The following is a 22,170-nucleotide window of genomic DNA, read 5'->3' on the forward strand; positions in this document are numbered from 1 at the left end:
AGTGGCAAGTTTTAGCTGAGTGATTTGGCAAGTGCCCAACCCATGGAAAACAAGGATCAGCATCAACGCTCACCTGTATAAATCACCTTTGCCCTCTAAGCTGTCCAGAGGGATTAAAACCTCAATAATAAAAATCATTCTTCCAAAGACCTGCCTTTGAAAAGAAAGGTTTTCTGGTAAGTTAGTCACTATTCAATGTCAGCAACTTGTGTCAGAAGTGGTCTTCTCTCACACAGGTACAAGAGGGGAGGTGACTGAGGACATATGGATACACAAGGATGAGCTCTGCAACAGCAGCATTACCACCATCCCATTGCTCCCCTGTGACAAGTTGGCAAAGGATTACCACAGCTGGAAGCCAATGAGAAGCACAATACTATCTTTCACCTCAAAAATATCATCAGTTATACTGAAAAATCAGTCCTAGATAACAAGACATCATCCAGAAAGAGATTTTCAAAGGTGACTGCCTCATTCCATAATTATACAAACTTGAAACACATAGACATCCATTAAAAAAATCAACTTAAAGAGATCAAAATCATAAAAGTTTTAGATCTTCTGTGAGATTTACAGAACAGACTTTCAAAAATTATCTGAATCTCAGCAGAAGATATTTAAAAACCAGATCCCATTACAGTCACTATAAGAAGAGGTTGGATTTCAAGAAGTCCTCAAAAGTTTTGTTAAAGGAAGACTCAGGATGCTAAACTATTTGAAACCACTAGTAAACATTTTATTTTGTTTGTTCTGTGCTGAATGGTATTGAATTCAGAATTTAGAAAATGCCAAGGAAGTAGAAATAAAAGAAAAAAATGTAAGATCCAACATCCCATATCCAAGAGTGGAGATACACAAGAATCACAGTACAGGGTCTTAAAAAAGGAAAATACTTCCACTATGTGCAAATTAAATGTTTCACAAAAATTTAGCACTGAAAAATTTTAGGCAAAAAACTACAAAAAAGACAGAAATTAAACAGGTCTTGCCATAATTATTTTATTATTTTAATAGTTTAGTACCTAAACCAAGGAAAAATATCCCAAAGAACATTCTAACTTCTCTACTATTCAGACTGCAATTCCAGCTCCACTAGAAAAAATGGATGTGCAAAGGAAAAAAATTCCAGGTTGTTTTTTTCAACAGCTGTTGAAGACTCGAAAGAACTGTAGTGAAAAAAAATCCCAAGCCTTTCTTGATTATGCCTTAATTAGAAACATGGAAAAAAATTTCAGCACAGATTTTTTTTTTTTTTAAACTTTTACAGAGGAAACACCACATTGATTACTGAAACAACGAATGTGCAGAAATATTTTCTGACTCTGCTCATGGAAAGTAAGCTCTCTCCAGTTCTTTGCGACTTCTCCTTCATAAAAATGCAGAAGCAGGAAATATTCAATAACCTGAATGTCTCAAAATTTTAGCAGCCTGACACAGGCATGTTGGTGCTTAGTGGGAAACAGACAAGAGCTTTTTTGTTTTTTCCTTTTTTATATGAAAAGATGCTTAATCTCAACATGTTTGATCTCCTGCTCCTCTACCCATTTCTTCCTTCCTGTGCCTGCACTTCATACAGCTGCAGCTCAATATTAGATTTTTGGCTTATAAAAAGCTGCTTTTCTACAGCCTTCCATAATGTTTGGAACTAGTAGTGGGGTTTTAAAAATTGAATATGATATTCTGATGTCCTCACAACCATGGCTGACATTTCATGCATATCTGCACTCATCTAAGGCACTTTTGAACTGGGCCAAGTGCTCAGACACATGCACTTCTAGCTGTAAAAATTCCGAGTTCAGGGGCATAAGGACCCCACAGTCACCGCTGTACAGCAGCGGAAAAAATGCCAAACAACACAAAGTACATGAACACATCTGGCACAATGGGAAAACAGGAAGCCCAACCACCAAAAACAGCACAAAAAGAAAACCTTGGCTTCAGTGACCCACTTCCCCTCAGCTTCTGGGGGAATTAGGAAGCAGAGATCAAAGGTATAAAACTGGCTTCAGAGCTGAGCATGAAAATTAATAGCAAAAATTCATATTCAGGCCTCGTGGCTAAGCACAAAGCACTGGCATCCTGTAACCAAGGGGAAGGCTTCTTGTTGCCAAAAGCAGATACAGAGCATTTAGGGAGCTCAGTTTCATCTGTTCACATGTGACAAACCACATGTCAAAGGACAGTGGCTTCATTTTGGTTTTCTCTTCACCTCAGTAGATCTAAAAAAGCCATAAAACCAGACATGGGAAAAGTTGGTATCTTCCAGGACAGTGAATGTTTTACTACAAATGAAAATGTTTACTCTTTTCAGGTAGTGTCTAGATCTGTATAAAATTTAGATGAGTCTTTTAAAGGCCAGAAGTTACTGCAGTTATAAGCCAATCTGACAGAAGGCTTTGAAGGGAAGAAAACCACCTTACAACTGTGGCTTGCTGCCTGTGGTCACAACACTCTCAGACAGGACATAATTCTTGCAAGCTGATGTCCTAAAATTTTGCATTAAATTAGCAGAAGCTCTTTTTCATATTTTTCCTACTGAAATACACAAAATGAGCAAATATTGGACAATAAGTAAAAGAAGCTCACATATTTCAGACACTGGAAATAGACTGTTTTGTGAATGCAATATTTATACACACATATAAATAAAGTCAGTAACTCATCTCTCTTTCCCTGATCTGAATTTTCAGCTTTAGGTCTCTTCAGCCATGTACCAAATTTTCATTGCACAAAGTGCAAATGAAGTGAGTTTTAAAAAGCTGCTGGCCAGGGAGAACTTTGCTGAACACTTCATACTGACAAATTGTGACTATTTTTAGAAAACTGTCCATGGTGATAACAAACAACACTTCCAGGCATATGTGCAAAAAGACTTAAAGCAGGTCTTTTCACATCCCCAACTAAAAGCATCCTTCAACAAGGAGATTCTCTGTATATTTTCTTTACTAAGAGGGAGGAATGAGGCTTTTTGTTGTGTTTTTCATCTGCTGGTCTCTGTATTACCACAATGCTGTACAGTCTGTTCCTCTAGAGTTACAAAGGCTCTGTCAAAATCACTTCCAAATGCCTAATCCATAATGCATATAATTCCTATGGCGTGAGGTTAGCAGAAATTAAACCAACATTTGGTGGAGACAAAGAGGTACTAAAGCAGTGTCAGCAGCAGATATCTCTGCTGCTTCTTTGCACTGAGATCCATTTACCTCACTGCATGTGACTGGCAGGACAGAAACACTCAGCATCAGTGATGGCAAACCACTGGCACGTCTAACTCTGGTGCTGAAAGAGACCTGGGCTGGTCCCAGTGAAATTGAGTCCCACTGCCAGCTTTGGAAAGGCAAGAGGGTCTGCTGCTGCTATTGGCGCATTCCTCTCTGAGCAGAAAGAGAGAGAAGGAACCACTTGGAACTATAAAAACCTCCATCTGTTCAAGTTCCCACTCCTCACTAGTCCGTGGAGAGCTTTCCTTTCAGGCTCTGTGGGGCAGACACTTTTTTGCTGGCTAGGTTTCTAAAGCACAGCAATTCTCATTCAGCACTGGGGCTTTGGAAAATGCTATTAACCACCAAAGAACAGAAAAATGAGGAATCATTTTTTCATTATCCAAACTCTGTAGTATAAAATAAGTTTTGCCAGCATAATTCAGACCTCTCCCTGGCTTACAGAATCACACCAATACAGTGTGAATTCACATCCATGTCACTGAATCCCTGTAAAAAATCTAACTGCTGAGAGGTATGAAAGTTATTAGCCATTACCTAAACTACACAGGCACTCTACAGAACACATCTCTCCTTCAAGGATGATCCCAAGGAAACAACCTCCAGTTCCATGCAGCTCCCTGCACCAGGTGATCTGGTTCCACTGGGATCTCTCTCCTTGTGCAAGTGTGAACTGGCCTAGTGACCCTGAACCTGATTCTGCAATGCACTCAGACATTATCCTTAAGCACTGTTCTGGCCCTGGTTTTCATTCCTCCTGGAAATTTTCATGTTTTTAATTTGAAAAAATAAAATATAATATAATTGCTGGACTACAGCATCTGGGAAGACTCAGAAATTTGTATTAAACTCAGCAGGAAAATTCACAATTTAAAAGCAATTGCGATCTCCATATCAAGTCTCCTGAATCACAGAGTGCATCTGGTTCCTCCACTGCAGTGACTCTTGTTCAGCTGACAATATCACTGCTCCAGTAGCAGAGAAACCACATTACATCCTGAGAGGGTGTTGCAAGACCACTGCACCTTTGAGAGAATTAATGGATTTAGGTACTAACAAAGAAAGAAAGTGCAGTCACTTAATTTAAAACCACGGTGATTTAGAACAACAGAAATTTAAGCACTGCTCCTTGCTAAAGTCAGTCTGATGTGGTGTTGTGATGCTTAACACATTGTTGCAGTGGTAATAACAGAACAGTGGGCCTGTTCTAAAGATGTACCAGGTGAGCAGTTTGCTGAGGCATTTGCTGAAGCAGTTTAATTTGGGGAAGCAGCCACGGTGCATCAAGTTTCCAGCAGGGAATATGCCCAAGCTCAGCCCCCTCTCAGGAAATGGTATACACTATCCAAAGTTTTCACAGCCACACAGACATAGCTGTATTGTCATTTCCAACAAAAATTATTTTTACCACTATTTTAAAGAAATAAAGAGAAAGTGTAGTGGGAAGTGTAACACCAGCACAAATACCTTTTTGAAAGAGATCACACTTGTTCAGTCTCACCATCCCTTCTCTTCACGCTCAAGCTTGTACTAGGTTAACCCAAACAACTTTCTGCATGGAAAAGGTTCTCCTTAACACGAGTCCTTCAAGAGCAAGTCCTCTGTAGTGCCAGGCAGGGACTATGGGCACTGCTGAGTTGGGAAGTCTCATTTCTCATCAGCACATCTGGGCACACCTTACCAACACCTTGGGCAGGTGTGTCCAGTGACAAGACAGACTCAGAACTACCAGTCCCCAACACAGGTAAACAGAGGGCAGAACATAGGGTAAGAACAATCTCAGTTCCAACTTCCCCATGACACAAGAGGTCCCCTCCTTTTCCCCTAACATTTCAGTCCTACTCTTCCTTATCCTGAAACCTCACTTATGCTGTGCAAAGCTCCTTCCCAGCTTTCCCAAACAGAATGTACCTATATTTTATGTGTAGGGACTGCAACCAAACTCAAGCCAAGCACTGATCCTTGCTGTAATAATCACAAGGACAGAAATAGACAATGGAGCTTTGGTCCATAACTCCACGAGCACCCTGACATTCAGCCTTTCCTTGCCCCCCGTCACTCCTGCTTTTAGCCTTACCTTGCTGTTGATCTTCATCTCAGTTTCCACAGCTATACTCCAGTAACAAGTTGCCATTCCTCAACTGTGTTCTTGGGTGACCAGCTTGCAAATTACTCCAGTTCACTAGTTAAAGGTTTGAAGAAGGACAAAACATTGATTTCCTACCTTGATCAGTTCCTTGAACTTGGGGTCTTCTTTTGAGTTAGGATCGATCATCGTGCGTTCCTCATTCTCCTCTGTTCAAGTAAGAGAGGAAACCTTAGTGAGATCCACTTCAGATGTGCACTGCCTACTCATCCTCTTAGCCAGGGGATGTCCGATGATCCAAGTGTCAGGCAATTTTAGAGACACTCAGAAAGACAGCACAGCCCCACTTCCCTAAACCAGGACTGTCTCCCCTGACCTTCCCCTGCCCCATGCAGAATGCTTCAGGAAAATCCCTGTCCTCATGTGGGGCACATTCATAATGACACACCAAAACCATAGTGAGCTACTTTTTTCCTGCTCCTCAGTTTGAATTTAATTTCTCACTGAAAACACCTGTCCCAAATTGCAGCACCTGGAAGAATATAGTGAGCTTAATGCACTACACCCAGTACAGCTGCTGAGATTTGGGCTGAGAGTTTGTGCCTCCACCCTCTGGTTCCCCAAAATTCGGTCACACATGTGCTCCTGAGTGCAGGAACTCCTCAACCTTTGATTAAGCTTACGAGATAAAATTACCCCACTTTGTATCAGCTGTGCTAGTACATGGGGGAAGAATATAAAATAGATTTCACAGGTGTCAAGTCTTCTATTTCTCCTGCTGACGTGTGAGAAATGCTCTCTAATGACCAGAAGGCAGGCCATATGCAATCCTATTTTCCTATTGATTTTTCAATTCTTTCTATCAGGACAACAAATGAAGGGTTTTGGTATCACCTTTGGTCAGGCCATTGCCACACTGCTCAGTTAAACCTTTAAAAACATGCAGTGACCAGCCTACAGTGACTTCCCATTGCAGTGCCAGACCTCACAGCTGTCACATGGGAAACATGACACATCCTGGACACGAGACTGACTACACAGTATTTAGTAACCAGCACCTAACTGGTCACCTTAGACCTCACCCAGGGCTCTTCATTTTTATTAAAAAAATAAGATTGTGCTACCTAAACACACTTGAAAAATTCCCACAAACCAGTGAAAAAAACATTCATTCTTTTGCTGCCTTTTCCCCTCCCCATTCCTTTACTTCCTCATTACTGCCTAGGGTGAGTCAGGCAGTCCATCATAGGAAGTGACACCCACTACACACCCAAAACACTAACTCTGAACAAGACCCATCAAATCAGAGCATGATTTACCCCAGAACTTGGTCAAACATTCACTGGTGATCATGTCTTTGCAGGACAGGCCTTCAGCAGCAGTCCTGCATCTTCTAATGACATACCCAGCTTTAGTGGTATCCAGAAGAAATCACTGAAGACTATCCTGGTCCAGACATATCAACACAAGAGCAACCAACACTTTGTCCACATCTTAGGAAAAAAGTACTTTGCATTTCCTACTACTCACCTAATCAGAAAATCCAAATGACTAACAGTTTCTGGTTTTAATTTACTATTTTATTATTTGTTCTGATGTTTGATTTACTGTTTTATAATTAGTTTGCTTCAACTAATTCCCTAGATTAAGAGACACATGGACAGGAAAGACGAAAGTGGTTTATTTCAACAAGTCTTAACATTTTTTGCTATTAAATTATGCTATTTCTCTTGCAGGGACTCAGAGTGAGGGAATGGGGATGGACATGGGAGAGTCCATAAACTACATCGCTCAGCACTGCTCTTCAAACTCCATTTAGCCTTATTAATTTCTAGTCTACGAGCAACATGCAACCTTTTTCAATTGTCACTTCCAATCCTCTCAGTTCCAACTGGGCAGTCTACATTCAGCAGTGAAGCAATGATGTGGGGGTCAGAGTGGTCCCCTTCACAAACCACCTCTGCAGGACAAAACTTTACCTAATAGTGTGTCTTCTGGATGGATGTCCACAGTGCTTGGGTTCATTGGTGCATTGATGGCATTTTTACCTTCTTCTTGGAGGTCACTCACTGGATATAAGAAAAAAAAAGCAAACAGAAAGAGTGTAATAAATGCAAAGCTGAGGTATATCTAGGGGTTGGGGATGGTGTTTATAATAACAGGCAACATCTGGTAGATCCATTTCAGAACAGGACCACAGTTTATGGCATAAAGAACTGCAGCCACAGTGGAAAATAAAATCAAAGTAACATCCTTTTATAGCTTCCTATTAAACAGAGCTACCACAGAAGTGGCTGGAAACTTTTAGCAGGAAACCCAATTCTGTGGTAAGAACAAGCTCAGAGTGCTTGTTTCTCCAGAAGGAAGGGGTGTGAACTTTGCCTGCAGGATGGTCCCAACCTAGAGCAGGCATCAAACTGTAAAAACAAACCATTTTTCTGACAGCATGACCACCACTCACTCCCACCCTTTCTAGCTGCAGAACATGCAGCTTGCTATTGTCCTTATTAAATCCTCAGAGAATCCCAGGGAGACCTACAAAATAAAGATGAAAATGTATTTAATTCAAATGCTGCCACTTCATAAAATAGATGTGCCATGATCTGGTGAACACAAATCTGAATTTTTTTACCTCAAGCTGTCCTAAACTTACCACTCTCATTGGAAAACTCAGTAAAGCACACTTCATAAATAAAATGGAAGCTAAAATACTTCCCTGCATCCTACCATTAGGAAGGAACTAAACTTGAGGACAAATACTGAACAGTTCTTCAGTATTTTCACGGAGCTTATCCGTAAGAAAAACATCAGCACTGCTGTGACACACTCTCCAAGGCTCATCTCCCCTTAAACTCAGGTGACATTGAATACAAGGCATGAAACCACAAGAGCCCCATATTTTCAGTGATAGCTCTGTGCAAGCATGAAGGAAAATGACTTGTGGCAGCACTTGTGGTAGTCCAGTCTCCTTTGGGAGGGGTCCCACACTCTTTTCAGGGGAAAGCAAGAACTTCTAAATAAATAGGGTTTGCTAGGCAAACTTTTCTCAGGAAAGAAAAGGAGGAACAGTTAAATAATGGTCACAGTATCCCTGCAAGCTCTCCCTTTCAAGAGCAGTTATTATTCCCCTTTCCCACTGGGAAAACATACCACCTACCAAACAAACCAGGCTTGACATTAGGATGCAGTCTGTGAAGGTTACAAAATTCTGCATCAGGACTTGCTGTTTTCCTGCCTCATAGAAGTGGAAAAGCCAGAGATCTTACTGCCACAGTGGAGGACGGGGAAGAAGCAATCCTCACTGCTTCCCTCACAAAAAATTGAAACAAGTTCTCACATTTCTTAGTTGCGGTCCCAAGAGGTTAGTTAATTCTGCTTCACAGTATGATGCTGATCACGACTAAAATCCTCGTTATGGAGTGCAAGCAACAAACCTCAGTCTCATATTTTGACACCTGATGGTTCCTGCCTGCAAACAAAACACGTCCTCAGGCTGAGATTTAACCTTCTGAATAAAGATGCTGATAAACAAATTCTTAAGTTCCCTTTTTCAGCATTCCTTCTCGTTTTCTTGAAAAAGTCCACACAAAAATGTCAGGGAGCAAGAAGGCTTCATACAACAGATCAAACCAGGTCTAACAATGTGCCTTATCCAGCCCTGTTTGCATTGCTCCCAACTAGAGCTTTCTCACCCCAACAGCTCCTACATTGTGATGCTGCCAGGAGGCACAAGACAATTTATCTGGAAACTGAAGCTTGATTTTTAAAACCCTGCTAGGACTATAAATGCCCAAACTTCAAGTAAGTCAGACTTGTATAGGAACTACCAGCCTTATTTCTATATGTAGCACTCTTCATTATCACAACAGTGCTGACATTCTGGGAATGCCAAGTGTTCAGTAAGTTCAGGGCATCACTATTCCCAGTGCTCTGCAAATGCAGAGGAGAGCTGCTAAGTTCCTTTGGACATGAATGCATGGCCATACAATGCATACAGCGTATGTATATGAAAAAAATGATGTAAACACTTCAAGCCAGAATACTTCAAAATGCGGCTAAACTAGATTTATTCCCAAAAGTCCAAATAAGGTGATGCACTTACTCTCTTATTTTAATATAGAACTTATCTCTACCCTTCCTAACAAAAATACGTTGTTTCTGAGCAATTTACTAAAGAAAGCATTAATGCAAATTTGTTATTATTAAGCCCCCATCCCTCATGACATGAAGAGACACATAAAACCTTCATGCTCATTTTCAGACCATGTGCAGATGTGCCAAATCCCATGGGACCAAAACATCCTCTCCTACCTCTACCAGCAAAGCAAGGCTCTGCCAGCAGAAAGCTTCCCAAAGCTGCTTCCCAGGAAGAGACCAGCACACCAGTCCTTATGAAGAGATTCCTTTCACAAAGGAAGTGTTTCCTACCTCCTTTTTTGTGCCTCCTACATAGCAGTCCGGCCATCCTGGCCCCAGCAGCAAGGACAGGTCACAGACAAAGCCCATGGGGTGTCTGAATACTGATGGAGTGGCAGCAACTGGATAAGGCACTGCCACCTCCAGACTGCCAAACCCCCCTAATTTGGGCCCAGTGACACAGGAGCAGGCACTAAGATCAGCTCCCAGCTGCCGGGGACGGGGGCCAGGAGGGAGGACACAGCACTTGGCCATGGTCCCAGCCAGGAATTCCTCCCCATCCCAAGAGAGCCTAGTGCCTGACTTGGCCCACGCTGGCTGTCTAAGGGCAGGCACCTCAGGGACGGGGTTTTCTGTGCTTCCCAAGAAAGTTACCCGCACCTCGTGGTGAAGGCACAGCTGGGTTTCCACAGCTTGCCCCAAGGGACACACAGGTTCACAGAGGCAGCATGCAGACAGGCACCTGCACTCAGGAATGTGAACTTTTCCTTGCATTGCCCACACCTGCAGCATTCCTTTCATGCTGCACTGGAACAATGCTGAGGACTTTTTCCCTGCTCACTGCTCCCACTATTCACTTATACTGCTGAGCAAAGAAAGAGAAGCAGGAACAGGAAACAGAGCCACAATGCTGGAAAGAAAAGGGAGCCCACAAAGGAGCAAGTGGAGGCAGCTAATAATCAGGATGGAGCAACAGGTACATTTCTGAGAATCCAACAGGTATTTTAGTGCAAATTTACAACAAAGAATGGCTTTCAGCCTGTGCCTTTGTAAACTCAAAGGTACTGTAGAAGATTATGGATATTAACAGATTAGCAAGAGCCAGCTTCCTCATACTGGCAGCAGCAGCTTTGCTGTGAGGTTTACCAGAGCTGTCCATGCAAGAGGCATAGACTGGCAGAGCAGAGCTGTGCTTGCACAACAAGTTATAGCCATGATAGGTCTCACATGAGGTATTACTGCTCCTTGCCTGTCCAGTCACAGGACTCCTTTTCCCCTTCCCTTGCTGACATGGAACAGCTTCCCCTGTGGTAATAGCAGTGGTCTTTTGCTCCTTACCCAATGCTGATTGTAAAACAGCTTTCACTAAAGCCTCAGATTCCATTTCAGAGACCAGTCACAGCAAACCTGCAGCAGGGAAAAGTAGGAAGGGGTAGAACATTGAGAACAGGCTGAAAGAGCATGGCTTAGTCCAGGCTGGCTTTCAGCAAAAACCCTATGTTTTCCCCTAAACTAGAAATTCAAATTCACATGTAAAAGATCACTTCTCTACCAGTCTCCAGGAAAACAGCAAGGGTTCTTGGCAGCTCTGCAATATTTTGACAATATCCTGGCAGTGCCAGCAGTCAACATGATTAAGTCATATTGGAAGCTGTGCTGGCCTTTGAAACAAATTAATAGAATGAGCAGATCACACACATGGAATACAGCACTTTATCTGCAAGCCAGGCAGGCTGCCTCAGACATGGGATTACAGACAAACTGCACACAGCACAAGCAATTAGCTACAGAAACTTGGGAGTGCCACCAGAGCTGTCAAGGATTTCTCAAAAGCCAGTAGACGGCCTTTAAGATCAGCAGCAGCACTATAAAAAGATGTCCCCAGCTTTCTCCTTTTTAAAAGAAAGAGCCAACTGATATCAACAGCTTTCTACCTTCACTCTTAATTTTAGTGTAATTTTAAAAGGTATCAGCAACAATACAGGTCACTTCAGTCTTTGCCATTCACAGCCTTGTAATTAAAAACTGACCGTAAGCCTCTGCATCTTACAATCACAGATGGAAAATGCTACTTAATTTTAGCTCTGGTTATTTCTGACTGCAAGGCTGAATCCCACCCTGCAGCAGCTGTTGTGACACTGATCCCAGGGTTTCTGTGCTTTCTTTGCATTCATCCCATTCAGCCCAGCTGGCTCAGTAATGCTGCCTGACCACAACTTTTACATGATGCTCTTCCATCTCATGATTCAATGCTAGCTTTGGAAGCTATCAGGCTGCTTTGATGTCCTTGGCTCCACTGCAGATGATACTTTCAGGTAACTTTGTCCTCCTCTCTGGTGGGAGCAGCACACAGACAGCAAACGTGCAATGCCCAGGTAATTCCAACTGCATGGGAAGCTCCCTTCCTGCCCCCAAGTTCTTACTGCTTCCCAAGTTTCCTTCTCACCAGAGACAAAACTGTGACCAGATGCTCTTTTTCAGACAGTGACTGACCTGCCTGCATTCATATCCTTATAGTCTAGACCACCACATGCAGAATAGAAAGCCCATATTCAAGAGCATTCTTAGCTCTTTCAGAGCAGTGACACAACCTTCATTCACTCACATGTCAGAGGAGAACATGGATACAGGTTATGCCCTGGTTAAGCAGCAAACCCTTGCATAAAAGATCAGGTATCAGCTGGAGCTCCTGCTTTCCATGGGAGAGGTCAGACCCAAAGGCAGTAAGTCCCTGAAGACTCTGCAGTGTCTTAACTCGCTCCTCTGCCTATCACAGGCTAACACACTGCCTACAACTAAATTTCCATTTGACAAAAGGTTGTCTTCAAAACCACAAGCTTTCTAGGCCCATTTAAGAAAAGGCAGTTTTGCTAAATCTCACATTTTCTACAAAAAACTGACAAACTTCAGAACCAGGCCCAAACATGCTGCTACACTGCCCTCTTTTCTAGAGACAGCTCAGATTACTGATCACTGCACTTTTACAAAAGGCCCCAAAATCTTTTCCCAGAGACTGTGGGAGAAAGACAAACCAGTCATTAACTATAAAAGAGAATTAATAATCCCAGGTTGATCAAAGGCAAAGACTTGACCAAATCCACATAAAGGCACTGTATCGAGGGACTGCATTCAAAGCAGAGCTGTGGTAATAAAGCTAATTATTTATATGCCTCAGGAGGCAAGGCACTTGCAATGGCCAGACTCTGGTACATAAAGAAATGAAAAGGTGTAAGAAGAAAAGGCAAAAGCAAAGCCTAAGGCAACTTTTAGGAAAGGGCTGTAATAACGCTTTTGGTTTAGTTACAAAGATCAGGCCACACCTGCTTAAATGGATGTGTTAAAATTTGCACAGGTAAGTGGTGTACTCTGTGACTGCCAGAACAAAGATTTCCCCTTTATTTTTGCCAAAGGTAAAATATGTATCTAGCATAGTAACAGCATATTCAACACTTGAGCCAGTTGGAAGTGTTTTTAAGAAGTTTGGGCTTTGTTGGTTTTTTTTGCAAGAGTGAAATACTTATTTCATATTTTCACAAACAAGAATGTTCTCATCTTTCTAGGGAGCTGCTTGGGGGGGTGTCTGTGAAAAGAGGATTTCCATTTTTTGCTGGTGTTATGTTGCTGTCTTCATCAGGCAGAGGGATCCATTATGGCAAAGAGGCACTCAGACTTCATCTTGAGCCCGACCTGCCAACTCACCCCTTCCTTTTGTAGGCATTACTGTTCCAGAAGCCACATTATGTCACAGAGTGAGGAAACTGTGTGTCAGAAAACTAGCCAGATAAGAAATGGAAAAAAAATATAAAGTTAATTTTGACTGTGTAGACACACAAACATTAACGCTGGGCAAAATTAGTTAAAAGAGCCAACCAAAAAAACTCAAAATAAAACAAAACACCACAAACCCTCCCCCTGCCCCCCCCCCAAAACCAAAAAAACCCACTCAGAAACAACAACAAAAAAAACCAAACAAAAATTCACCACCAGAAAAAAAACCCACAAGACAAAAACAAACAAACAAAAAAACCCCACAACCAACTCCACCCCCAGACATCAGAAATACTATTGTGGACAAGAATGGTGTTTTAAAGTGTTTGTAAAGTTACACTTAGAAAGATAATAGGTGGATACCCTCAAGGATACAGAACAGGACTTCTACACTCCAGGACATTCATTTGCTTTGTCCTGAATATGCTTCAATCCCAAAGTTTTTTGACTGGGAAAAGCCAGACAAGAACTGAAGCTTAAGAGAACCCTAAAAGCAGCCAGGGAAAGCTATACTCCTCTCCCTGCACACAAGTTCTACTTGAAAATGGGGAAAATGTACTCTTTCAGCTGCCCCCAGGTATAATTCCCTCTCAACACAGAAAGGGTCATTTCTCCCCATGAAGAAATGGTGGAGGGTTATGTTCTCCTAAGGATACTGCATGAGCGCCAGAACAATTTTCAACAGAAAGGGGAATGTGGAATCAAATCTGATGTATGAGAGCACAGGGAAAGACAAGGTCTGGTAAGAAAAAGGAAGGACTGAAGGAGATTTTGGGCTAGTGTCCAGTCCCAATAGAAAACTGTCAAGGCACTTTTAATTTACTGCTATCCATTCTCCATGAAATGCTGTGTTCTCCTAGGAAGTCCTTAGTGCTCCCTCAGGCTTTGGTGTACTCCTACAACCATGCAGCTAAAGGAACAGCACCTTCATGTCTAGGAACTCAGCCCAAGATCACAAATTAAGCAGGTTGATTTCCACAAGATGCCAAGCACCAACAAGGCTCCTTTAGCCAAAAGCAAATCCAGAAACCAGAACCAACTCACTGCTTAAGGTACCCATATTTAATGGGTCCAGTGAAAGCAAACCACCAAGGGAGAGACAACAGAAGCTGTCAGAAGCAGAGCTAACAGCGTTACTCTGGAATAGAGACACCCAACCCATTCAACCAACTCTTGTCTTCTGCACCATGAAGAAATATGGGAGAAAACAGCACTTCAGTTACAGCCTCCTACAAGCTCTACCTCTGGATCCCACATACACATCTAACCCTGCAAACTTTATCAAACAGAACACTTGGCTTCAAAAAAGTCACTACTGCAGCTCAGGCTAACACATTTTACAAGTGACCAGCTTTCCATTCCTCCACCAACTTCCTTTCACCTCCTCCACATGGTTTGACACTTCATTTGTAGGTAGGTACATGAATGAACCCCACCTAGTTATCTGCCAAGCCAGTTTCACCTCTCCCCATATCCTGCTCTCCCCATATGCTTTGCAGAGAGGGATGAAGGAGGTCACCACCACCGCCAGAAGTAATCTACTGTGCAAATATGAGAATATTTTATGCTGTTTCTTCTTCTGGACACGTCAAGAGAAGTACAGAGTATCAGACTCACTTCTGAAGGCGCTGATGGTAGGTGAGCAGCAGCAAGGCTCCATCTTCCGCCACTGACAGTACAGAGCTCAACAGCCAAATTTCAGGAGAATGGAAAGGAGGCTACACATATGACTTGCATTTCCAAAAAAAGCAACTATTTTGCTCATGCAACATGACTCTACAGGAAGAACAGGCCAGGATAAATGGTTCTGCAGACCACAAAAAGAGCACATGCCTCATTGCTGCAGTTTCCCAAATGTCACCCTGTTGAGGGTTAGGTGTCCTTTTTTTATTTTTGTTTTGTTGTTCTGGCCTGCCCATGGAATTTTTACCCATTAGCTGCGGAGACAAAGGACAGGTGCTCGAGAAAGGACAAAGAGTGGCCGGGCCCGGGGGGGAAGGGGGCAGGAAAGGAGGGTGGGGACAGTTTTTGGCCGGTTTTCTTCGGCTTCGGGAAAAGACATTCGTTTGCTGGGTCGCGGAGCTGCTGCGGTGGAGAGAAGGGAATTTTCGCCATCACCCAGACGGAGCTGCTGCTTCTTCTCCTTCTTCCCTCTTCGTTGGTGGCCTCGCACCCCCTGTCCTGCCGGGACGTGTGGCAGTGCCAGGCACCGCCGCGGAGCTGCTGATCCACCTCATCCACCAGCCCAGGATCTCAGCTCATCCCTGCTGATCCACCTCATCCACCAGCCCAGGATCTCAGCTCATCCCTGCTGTTCCAGCTGAGTGTTCCTCAGAGCCCTGCAGGAGCACCGGGACTGACTGCCCGAGGGGTTTGTGAAAACAAAGCCTCTCCTCCATCCCGTCTCAGCCGAGAAAGCTGTCCCGGGGCCCCTGGTTCTGTTTTCTTGTTAATGCTGTAGTTATTGTTGTTTGTTTGCCTGGTTATACTAGTAAAGAACTGTTATTCCTATCCCCAGATCTCTCCCTGAAAGCCCCTTGATTTCAAAATTATAACAATTCGGAGGGAGGGGGTCTACATTCTTTCATCCCAAGGGAAGCTCCTGCTCTCCCTAGCAGACACCTGTCTTCTAGAACCAAGACACACCCAGAGAGACAAGAAAAACCCTGAAAAACACTTACATGCAACAATTCTACTTGCAACACACACATTGAGAGTTTGCTAGTAAATACCAGAGGACCAGTGGAGGGACAGGCCATGCTCCAAACTAGAAGCTTTACCCTAAACACTCAACACACAGTTTTCAGTGTATCATATCCTGAGGTTGCTCATGCCCAGCTTCACCTTTCCCAAGTCCTGCCTGCACTCAGGGCAGTAAAGCAGTGTATTAAAACTGAGATGAAAGATCTGTGTAAGGAAATACTACAAAATACAAGGGAGTTTCCTCAGTGGCTTCCAAACATGTCATATGGGAGAAATTATTTAATTTGTTTCTTTGAGCACCAGAGAAGCCTGTCAAGACAGCACTTCAGAAAAAGTACCACAGACCTCACAGTAAAAGCCTGGAACTCAGAGCCTACAGCCAGACAAAAGCCAGTCCATTAAGGGAAGGTACAGTAGAGATAGCAGCTGCCATAAAAGCATTTAGATGTTTAACTCTGCTAGGTTTAAGAAATAGCCCCAGCATTTCCCAATGGAGCTGTTGAAAACTAAGTAGAAGAGTGGAGCCAATCAATGGACTTTCCAGTCCAGTCTCCCAAGCACAGCCCTCAAGGGATATATATATATATATATATATATATATATATATATATATATATATATATATATATATATATATATATATAAATGCAATCACGAAATGAGAGCCAGCCAAAGAATCAAATCAAAACAAGTCCAAAGCACAAGAAAACATCACATTTCACAAAGTATCAAAAAGACCTGCCCCTGTTTTTGTTCATTTACTTAGTCAGCACACCAATGAATTTGCACAGGATTTGCAATTCTAACTTTCTGTGGTCCTTTTCAAAGCCTTGGCACTGGAAATGTCAGGTCCTGTAAGCTAGAAAAGGTGGTGTCTCTGTGGTGCTAGACATCTCAAAGACTTTCAAGCTCAGTTACAGGTCAGTCCCAAACCAGGGAATAGAACACATCCCAAGATGTAAGACAAAGAGCTCATGCAACACAGGGGTAGCCAGAAGGACCTTTTCCCTCCTCTTCTTGCATGTGTTCTTAGTCTATCCATGATTGCAATGGATATGGAATCTTTCACATTCCCCAAAGAGAATCATCTGGCCAGCTATGCTCCAACATGCTAAATCAACCAAGCCCCCTGAAACAATAGTGCCCACTTCCTGTGCATTCAGCACAATAGTGAAATTCCCCAGCTCAGACAGTTTCAAATTGTGTCTGCAGTCTTGGAGAAACCTTGTACCAACCACTGGATCAACAGCAAATGAAGTACTCCACTGAGGACGCCTTCCACTGAGATTCTGGGTAGCATGGCACCTATACTTAATGCCATTCACAGGAAGAAAGTCCCTCACTAAAAGTTACAATTTCTTTTACCATATGGAAACATGGAAACAAATATATAACTTTCTCCTTCAACCATACAGCAGGATGGACACTAAGGCCAGTCCCCTTCATCTTCCTGTTACCATCTGTCTCTTTCCCTGACAAGAGACCCTCAAAAAACTCAGAGTGAAACTCAGAAACTAAGAGAATACAATCGGAGAAACCCCCCTTGGAAGGACCTAAAAAATTTAGGTTGAAGCTGGACTGGTGCTGCATTAGGTTAATGCTAAGCCAGGCATGACTGCTTCTTCTCTTCCACATGCAAAAATAAAACTCAACCACAGTTTGTGTGGTAGACAGCATCAGATCTGCTTTACAGCCAGCACATCTTGTTTACTCCTGCCATGGCAGGGCCATTTTGCAGCATGATACCCTGGATGCAATTAAAATTTCCCAATGACAGGGCTCCATTACACAAGCATATTTAATTACCTATCCTTCCAGTTGCAGAGAACAATGATAGAAGTAGCAGGAAGAGCCAGTAGATCAATACCTGACTCCAAGTCTGGTTAGGGTCTGGAATTTTGGATTTTTTTGATCACGGATCAGTCTGCATGACACAAAGCCTGGTGGTGACAGATGGAATACATCTGTTTCAAAGGGGGATAGAGTCTCTTGGGAGGCAGCTCTGAAGGGGAAAGGGGTCCAGGAAGGCTGGGCATTCTTCAGGAAAAAAGTTTATCACCTTGGAAGGAGAGCAAGCAACTCAGGAGGACTACAAGGATGGCATAAAATTATGCAGGGAGAAAATTAAGGGGGTCAAAACCCAACAAGAACTTAATCTGGTTCCTCCTATAAAGGACAATAAAAAATGTTTCTACAAATGCATCTGTGGCAAAAGCAGTGCTAAGGAAAATCTCCACTTTTTATTGGATGCAATGAGGACACAAAATGAAAAAAGCTTAAGGAAATGGCAGAGGTACTTAATGCCTTCCCTGCCTTACTCTTTAACAGTCAGGCTAATTGTTCTCCTTGTACCCAGCCCCTGAGCTGGAAGACAGGGAGCAGAACAAATACTGGAATCAGTTTTGGGCCCTCATGGCAGAAAAGATATTGAGTGTGTCCAGAGAAGGGAAAGGAGCTGGGGAAGGATCTTGAGCACCAGAAGCAGCTGAGGAGGGCTCAGTCTGGAGAAAAGGAGTCTCAGAGGGAACCTTCTGGTTCTGCACAACTCCCTGACAGGAGGGGACAGCCAGGTGGGCGGCCAGGCTCTGTTCCCAGGGAACAAATAATGAAATGAAGAAATGGCCTCAGGTTGTGCCAGAGGAGGTTCAGATTGGATATGAGGAAAAACATCTTCACTGAAAGAGCTGTCAAGTACTGGAACAGGCTCCCCAGGGAAGGGCTGGCGTCATCATTGCTGGAGGTACCCACAAGACTCTTATATGTGGCACTTGGGGACATGATTTAGGGATGGACTTGGGGAACAATCAGACTCAATGATCTTCTTTTGCAACTTAATTCCAGAATTCTAAGTAGAGCATCAAGATTCCTATCAGCCCAAGTTCTGTAATGTTACCATGCCTAAATTTCCATTGGAACCAGTTCACTGTAACAATACTGGGAGCCATACACAGCGAAGAAGGCAAACAACAATCCTGAAGCACAATTTCATAACCCTGCTCCTGTAGGAGAATGGTAAGTGGAAAGTGCAAGCAGTTACTTTTTCCTATCATTTTTGAAGAAAATCCTGTCAATTCTGCAGAGCCTCCAGATCCATCTGCTGGACTAGGAAAGGCAGAGAGTAAACAACACTATTCTATTTTAAAATGACAGAAGTGTCTGCATCTGTTTAATGGCACAAATGCATGTATCTGCCAAACAGACCTAGAGGAACAACACTTTCTGAGGATTACACATTCTTCTATTTTAAGACACTAAAAAAGACACAACACCATGCCTCTATACAGACATCTCTTCATCCAGTTCTCAGTCTCCTTCCTTACTCCAAGTAAACTGTGTATTCAATCATCCCACAGCTAATTAAAAATCAGCAGTAAGACTATATGGCAGCTGTAATGGAAAATACACTATTTCTTTTTTCAGTGGATTTCATTATGATTCAACCACACAATGAAAGAAGTGCTAAAGAAGGAACTGGGATTCCAGGAGCCAGAACAGTTTGCTAGTTTTATAACCAAAATGCAGCATACATTGAAAAAAGATTCTATAAAAGTCTGTATCTGATTGCCAGACAGGTCTTGGGGATTATAAAGAAAACTTCTTTGACCTGGCGAAACAATCATTGAAAGGCAGAACTGAACTCCCAATCTGCTCACCACCAGAAAAGCCAAAACCAGAATCTCATTCCATGGCCTCCCGTCTCAGCCTAAGGCCTCTGGAAAGAAAGGAGTTTGCAGAGAGTGAAAGGAAACAAATTGGTGTATAGGATTTGTAATAAGGATCCCCACTGCTCCTCCAAGAGGAAGTGACAGCGATTTAAGGGCCCAGAACACAAAGATCCACTGCTCCCAGTACATACTGTCAGGTGTGTGCTCTCTCTCCACATCTGGTTTTCAGAGCAGGACTTCACCGGATTCAAATTACAAAAGGCTGACATCATGTGTTTTCCATCATCCTGTTCCAGCCAAACTAGACATACACAACAGACAGCACGAATTTCAGGTTGCAGCTTTCTACTTGGCCATCAAAAGAGTACAAATTAGGAAATCTACACCTGAGTACAATATGTGTAATCCTGGAGACATCACTTGGCCACTGGCCTATTAGCTGTGCAACACAGATGCTTCTGTTCCCACTTCCCATCAGTGCTGTGCCCACTCCCAAAGGCAAATAGGGTCACACACAACTGCTGGTTTAGACTCCCTGCCCACAGCCACTGAACAGCCTGTCCTGAGCAGAGTTCCAGCATCCAAGTTCAAGAACTCCTCCTGAGGCAGCCTGGCAGAACCCCTTGATAAGCAGTGCTGTCCCACTGATCACACTCCCCATCATCCCCTTCCACCTCCATGCTCCTCACAATTCACACCTTCCTCAGCAGGGCAGAAGAGAAGATGCAGCCTATGACACTCACCAGAGACAGGTATGCTACAGCCACCACAGAATCACAGAAAATCTTGAGCTGGAAGGGACCCACAAAGCATCAAAGTCTTACTCTGGCCCTGCACACACACCCCAGCAATCCCATCCTGTGCTTCAGAGTGTTGTCCAAACGTTCCTGGAGCTCTGGCAGCCCTAGGGCTGTGACCATTCCCTGAGGAGCCTGTTCAGTGCCCCAACACCCTCTGGGGGAAGAACTTTTCCCTGATATCCACCCTAACCCTCCCCTGACACAGCTCCAGCTGCTCCCTGGGTCCTGTCCCTGGTCACACAGAGCAGAGATCGGGGCCATCTGCCCCTCTGCTGCCCTTAAGGAGGAGCTGCAGCCCCTGATGAGCTCTGACCTCAGTCTCCTCCAGCTGAACAGACCAGTGCCCTCAGCTGCTCCTCCTAAGGCTTCCCCTCAAGGCCCTGCATCATCTTAGTAGCCTCCTCTGGACACTCCTAGCCCTCTTCTGGGCATAAGGCCTCCACCAGGCAAAGCAAGGGCCAGTCCACACACATCATACAGATCCCAGGGAAAACCTGCCACAGAGGCACATCCCTTGTAAGTGAGAGTAAACAACTCGGTTGGTTGGGCTGTGCCCTGAGAGGAAAAGCTGAGCTTCATCAGTGACAGTGCATATCCACAATACATCTCACAGAGCAGGCAGAGGGTGTACAAGGGTGGGGATAAGCAACTACCAAGGTCACCATGTGGAACAGCTCAGGGCTGTGCAGAGTAAGCACATCACAAGGATATTGTGAGAGTTGAGCAGAACAGAGCCCGTGCCATCAGCCACATCCTGATACTGGCACAGGTCAGATCATTATCTGGAGCCACCTCAATGACCTTCAGGTAGCTGGCTTCTCTAACAAAATGCCCAGACTCTGTTAGTTCAAAGAATCTGGAGGTGTGCTGAAGATTGCTCTAATGAGCAGAGGTCAGCACAAGGAGGAGCCTTTCGGAGACATGGTTGATTTCCCTTCCTCCTTGCCAACCCCCAGGTCTCCTGAAATGACTGAGACGACCTGGAGCTGAAAAGAGAACAAGAGTCCAGGGTTGAAAAGGCACACATAGCCCCCCCTGCACTGCAGGACTGACAAAGATCACAAAACAATGATGTTACAGGTGAGGCAGAAAAGTCCTTTTCCTTGTGAAACATGTCAGTACGGGACATCATATCCCAGGAACCCTGACAGAGACAACCTCAGGAATCTCACAGGCTGAGATTTCTAGTGATGCCTGAGAGATTTGTGCACTTGACTGGCTGCATTTGAAAGCTGACAGCAATTTGGCATCCAAATCCCACTTGGGGAGCTCTAAAGTAGCAGCTCTACTGGACTTCCACAGCTACAAACCTGAATCTCCTCAGCTGTGACCACGAAACTTGTGTGTACAAGGTACACACACCAAAGTTCCTTCCAGATGAACAGCAAAGCTGTGGCTGCTGAAACACCAATTCCTGCAACCAGCAGACTCTGTCTTGCCCTGGGTTTCCCTCAGACCACATAAGGCTGGACTCCTTAGCAGCAAGTTGTTCTGACGTGCTTTTGCAATGAAAAAACTTGCCAGCTAATCTCCCAAATCTCCTAACATCAAAGTACAATCCAAAGCTCAGAGTAGTGCATTGGAAAACTCCATCAGCTCCGTCTGTTTTCAGACCCACTGGCCTGTAACAGTCCTTGAAGTACATAAAAAAGCATTTAGCACAGTTATCAGTAACTATAATCTGTCTTCTGGACTGACAATGTGCAAATCAGTAGGATGCATATATATTAATAAAATTATCTAAATATCCCAACTCTTACAAACACGAGCACATGATCAGTAGGATTAAT

The 22,170-nt window shown here is 43.6% G+C and overlaps 1 protein-coding gene across 2 annotated transcripts in view; it reads right to left on the minus strand.

The window, feature by feature from the left end:
* LOC131592274 (beta-parvin) overlaps positions 1-22,170 on the minus strand; it is a 51,719-nt gene that overhangs the window by 24,009 nt on the left and 5,540 nt on the right. The window contains exons 1-3 of one of the 2 annotated variants that reach the window (XM_058863680.1): positions 9,736-9,878; positions 7,287-7,376; positions 5,446-5,516 (exon numbers count right to left, since the gene is read on the minus strand). In XM_058863680.1, coding sequence (XP_058719663.1) covers positions 5,446-5,516; positions 7,287-7,376; positions 9,736-9,772 — 198 coding nt within the window. In that variant the 5' untranslated portion in view covers positions 9,773-9,878. Of the gene's footprint in view, positions 1-5,445; positions 5,517-7,286; positions 7,377-9,735; positions 9,879-22,170 lie in introns of those variants that run through there. The other variant, XM_058863679.1, reaches the window with a different exon arrangement.

The sequence above is a fragment of the Poecile atricapillus genome, chromosome W (assembly GCF_030490865.1).
Source record: "Poecile atricapillus isolate bPoeAtr1 chromosome W, bPoeAtr1.hap1, whole genome shotgun sequence".
Classification (NCBI taxonomy): Eukaryota; Metazoa; Chordata; class Aves; order Passeriformes; family Paridae; genus Poecile; species Poecile atricapillus.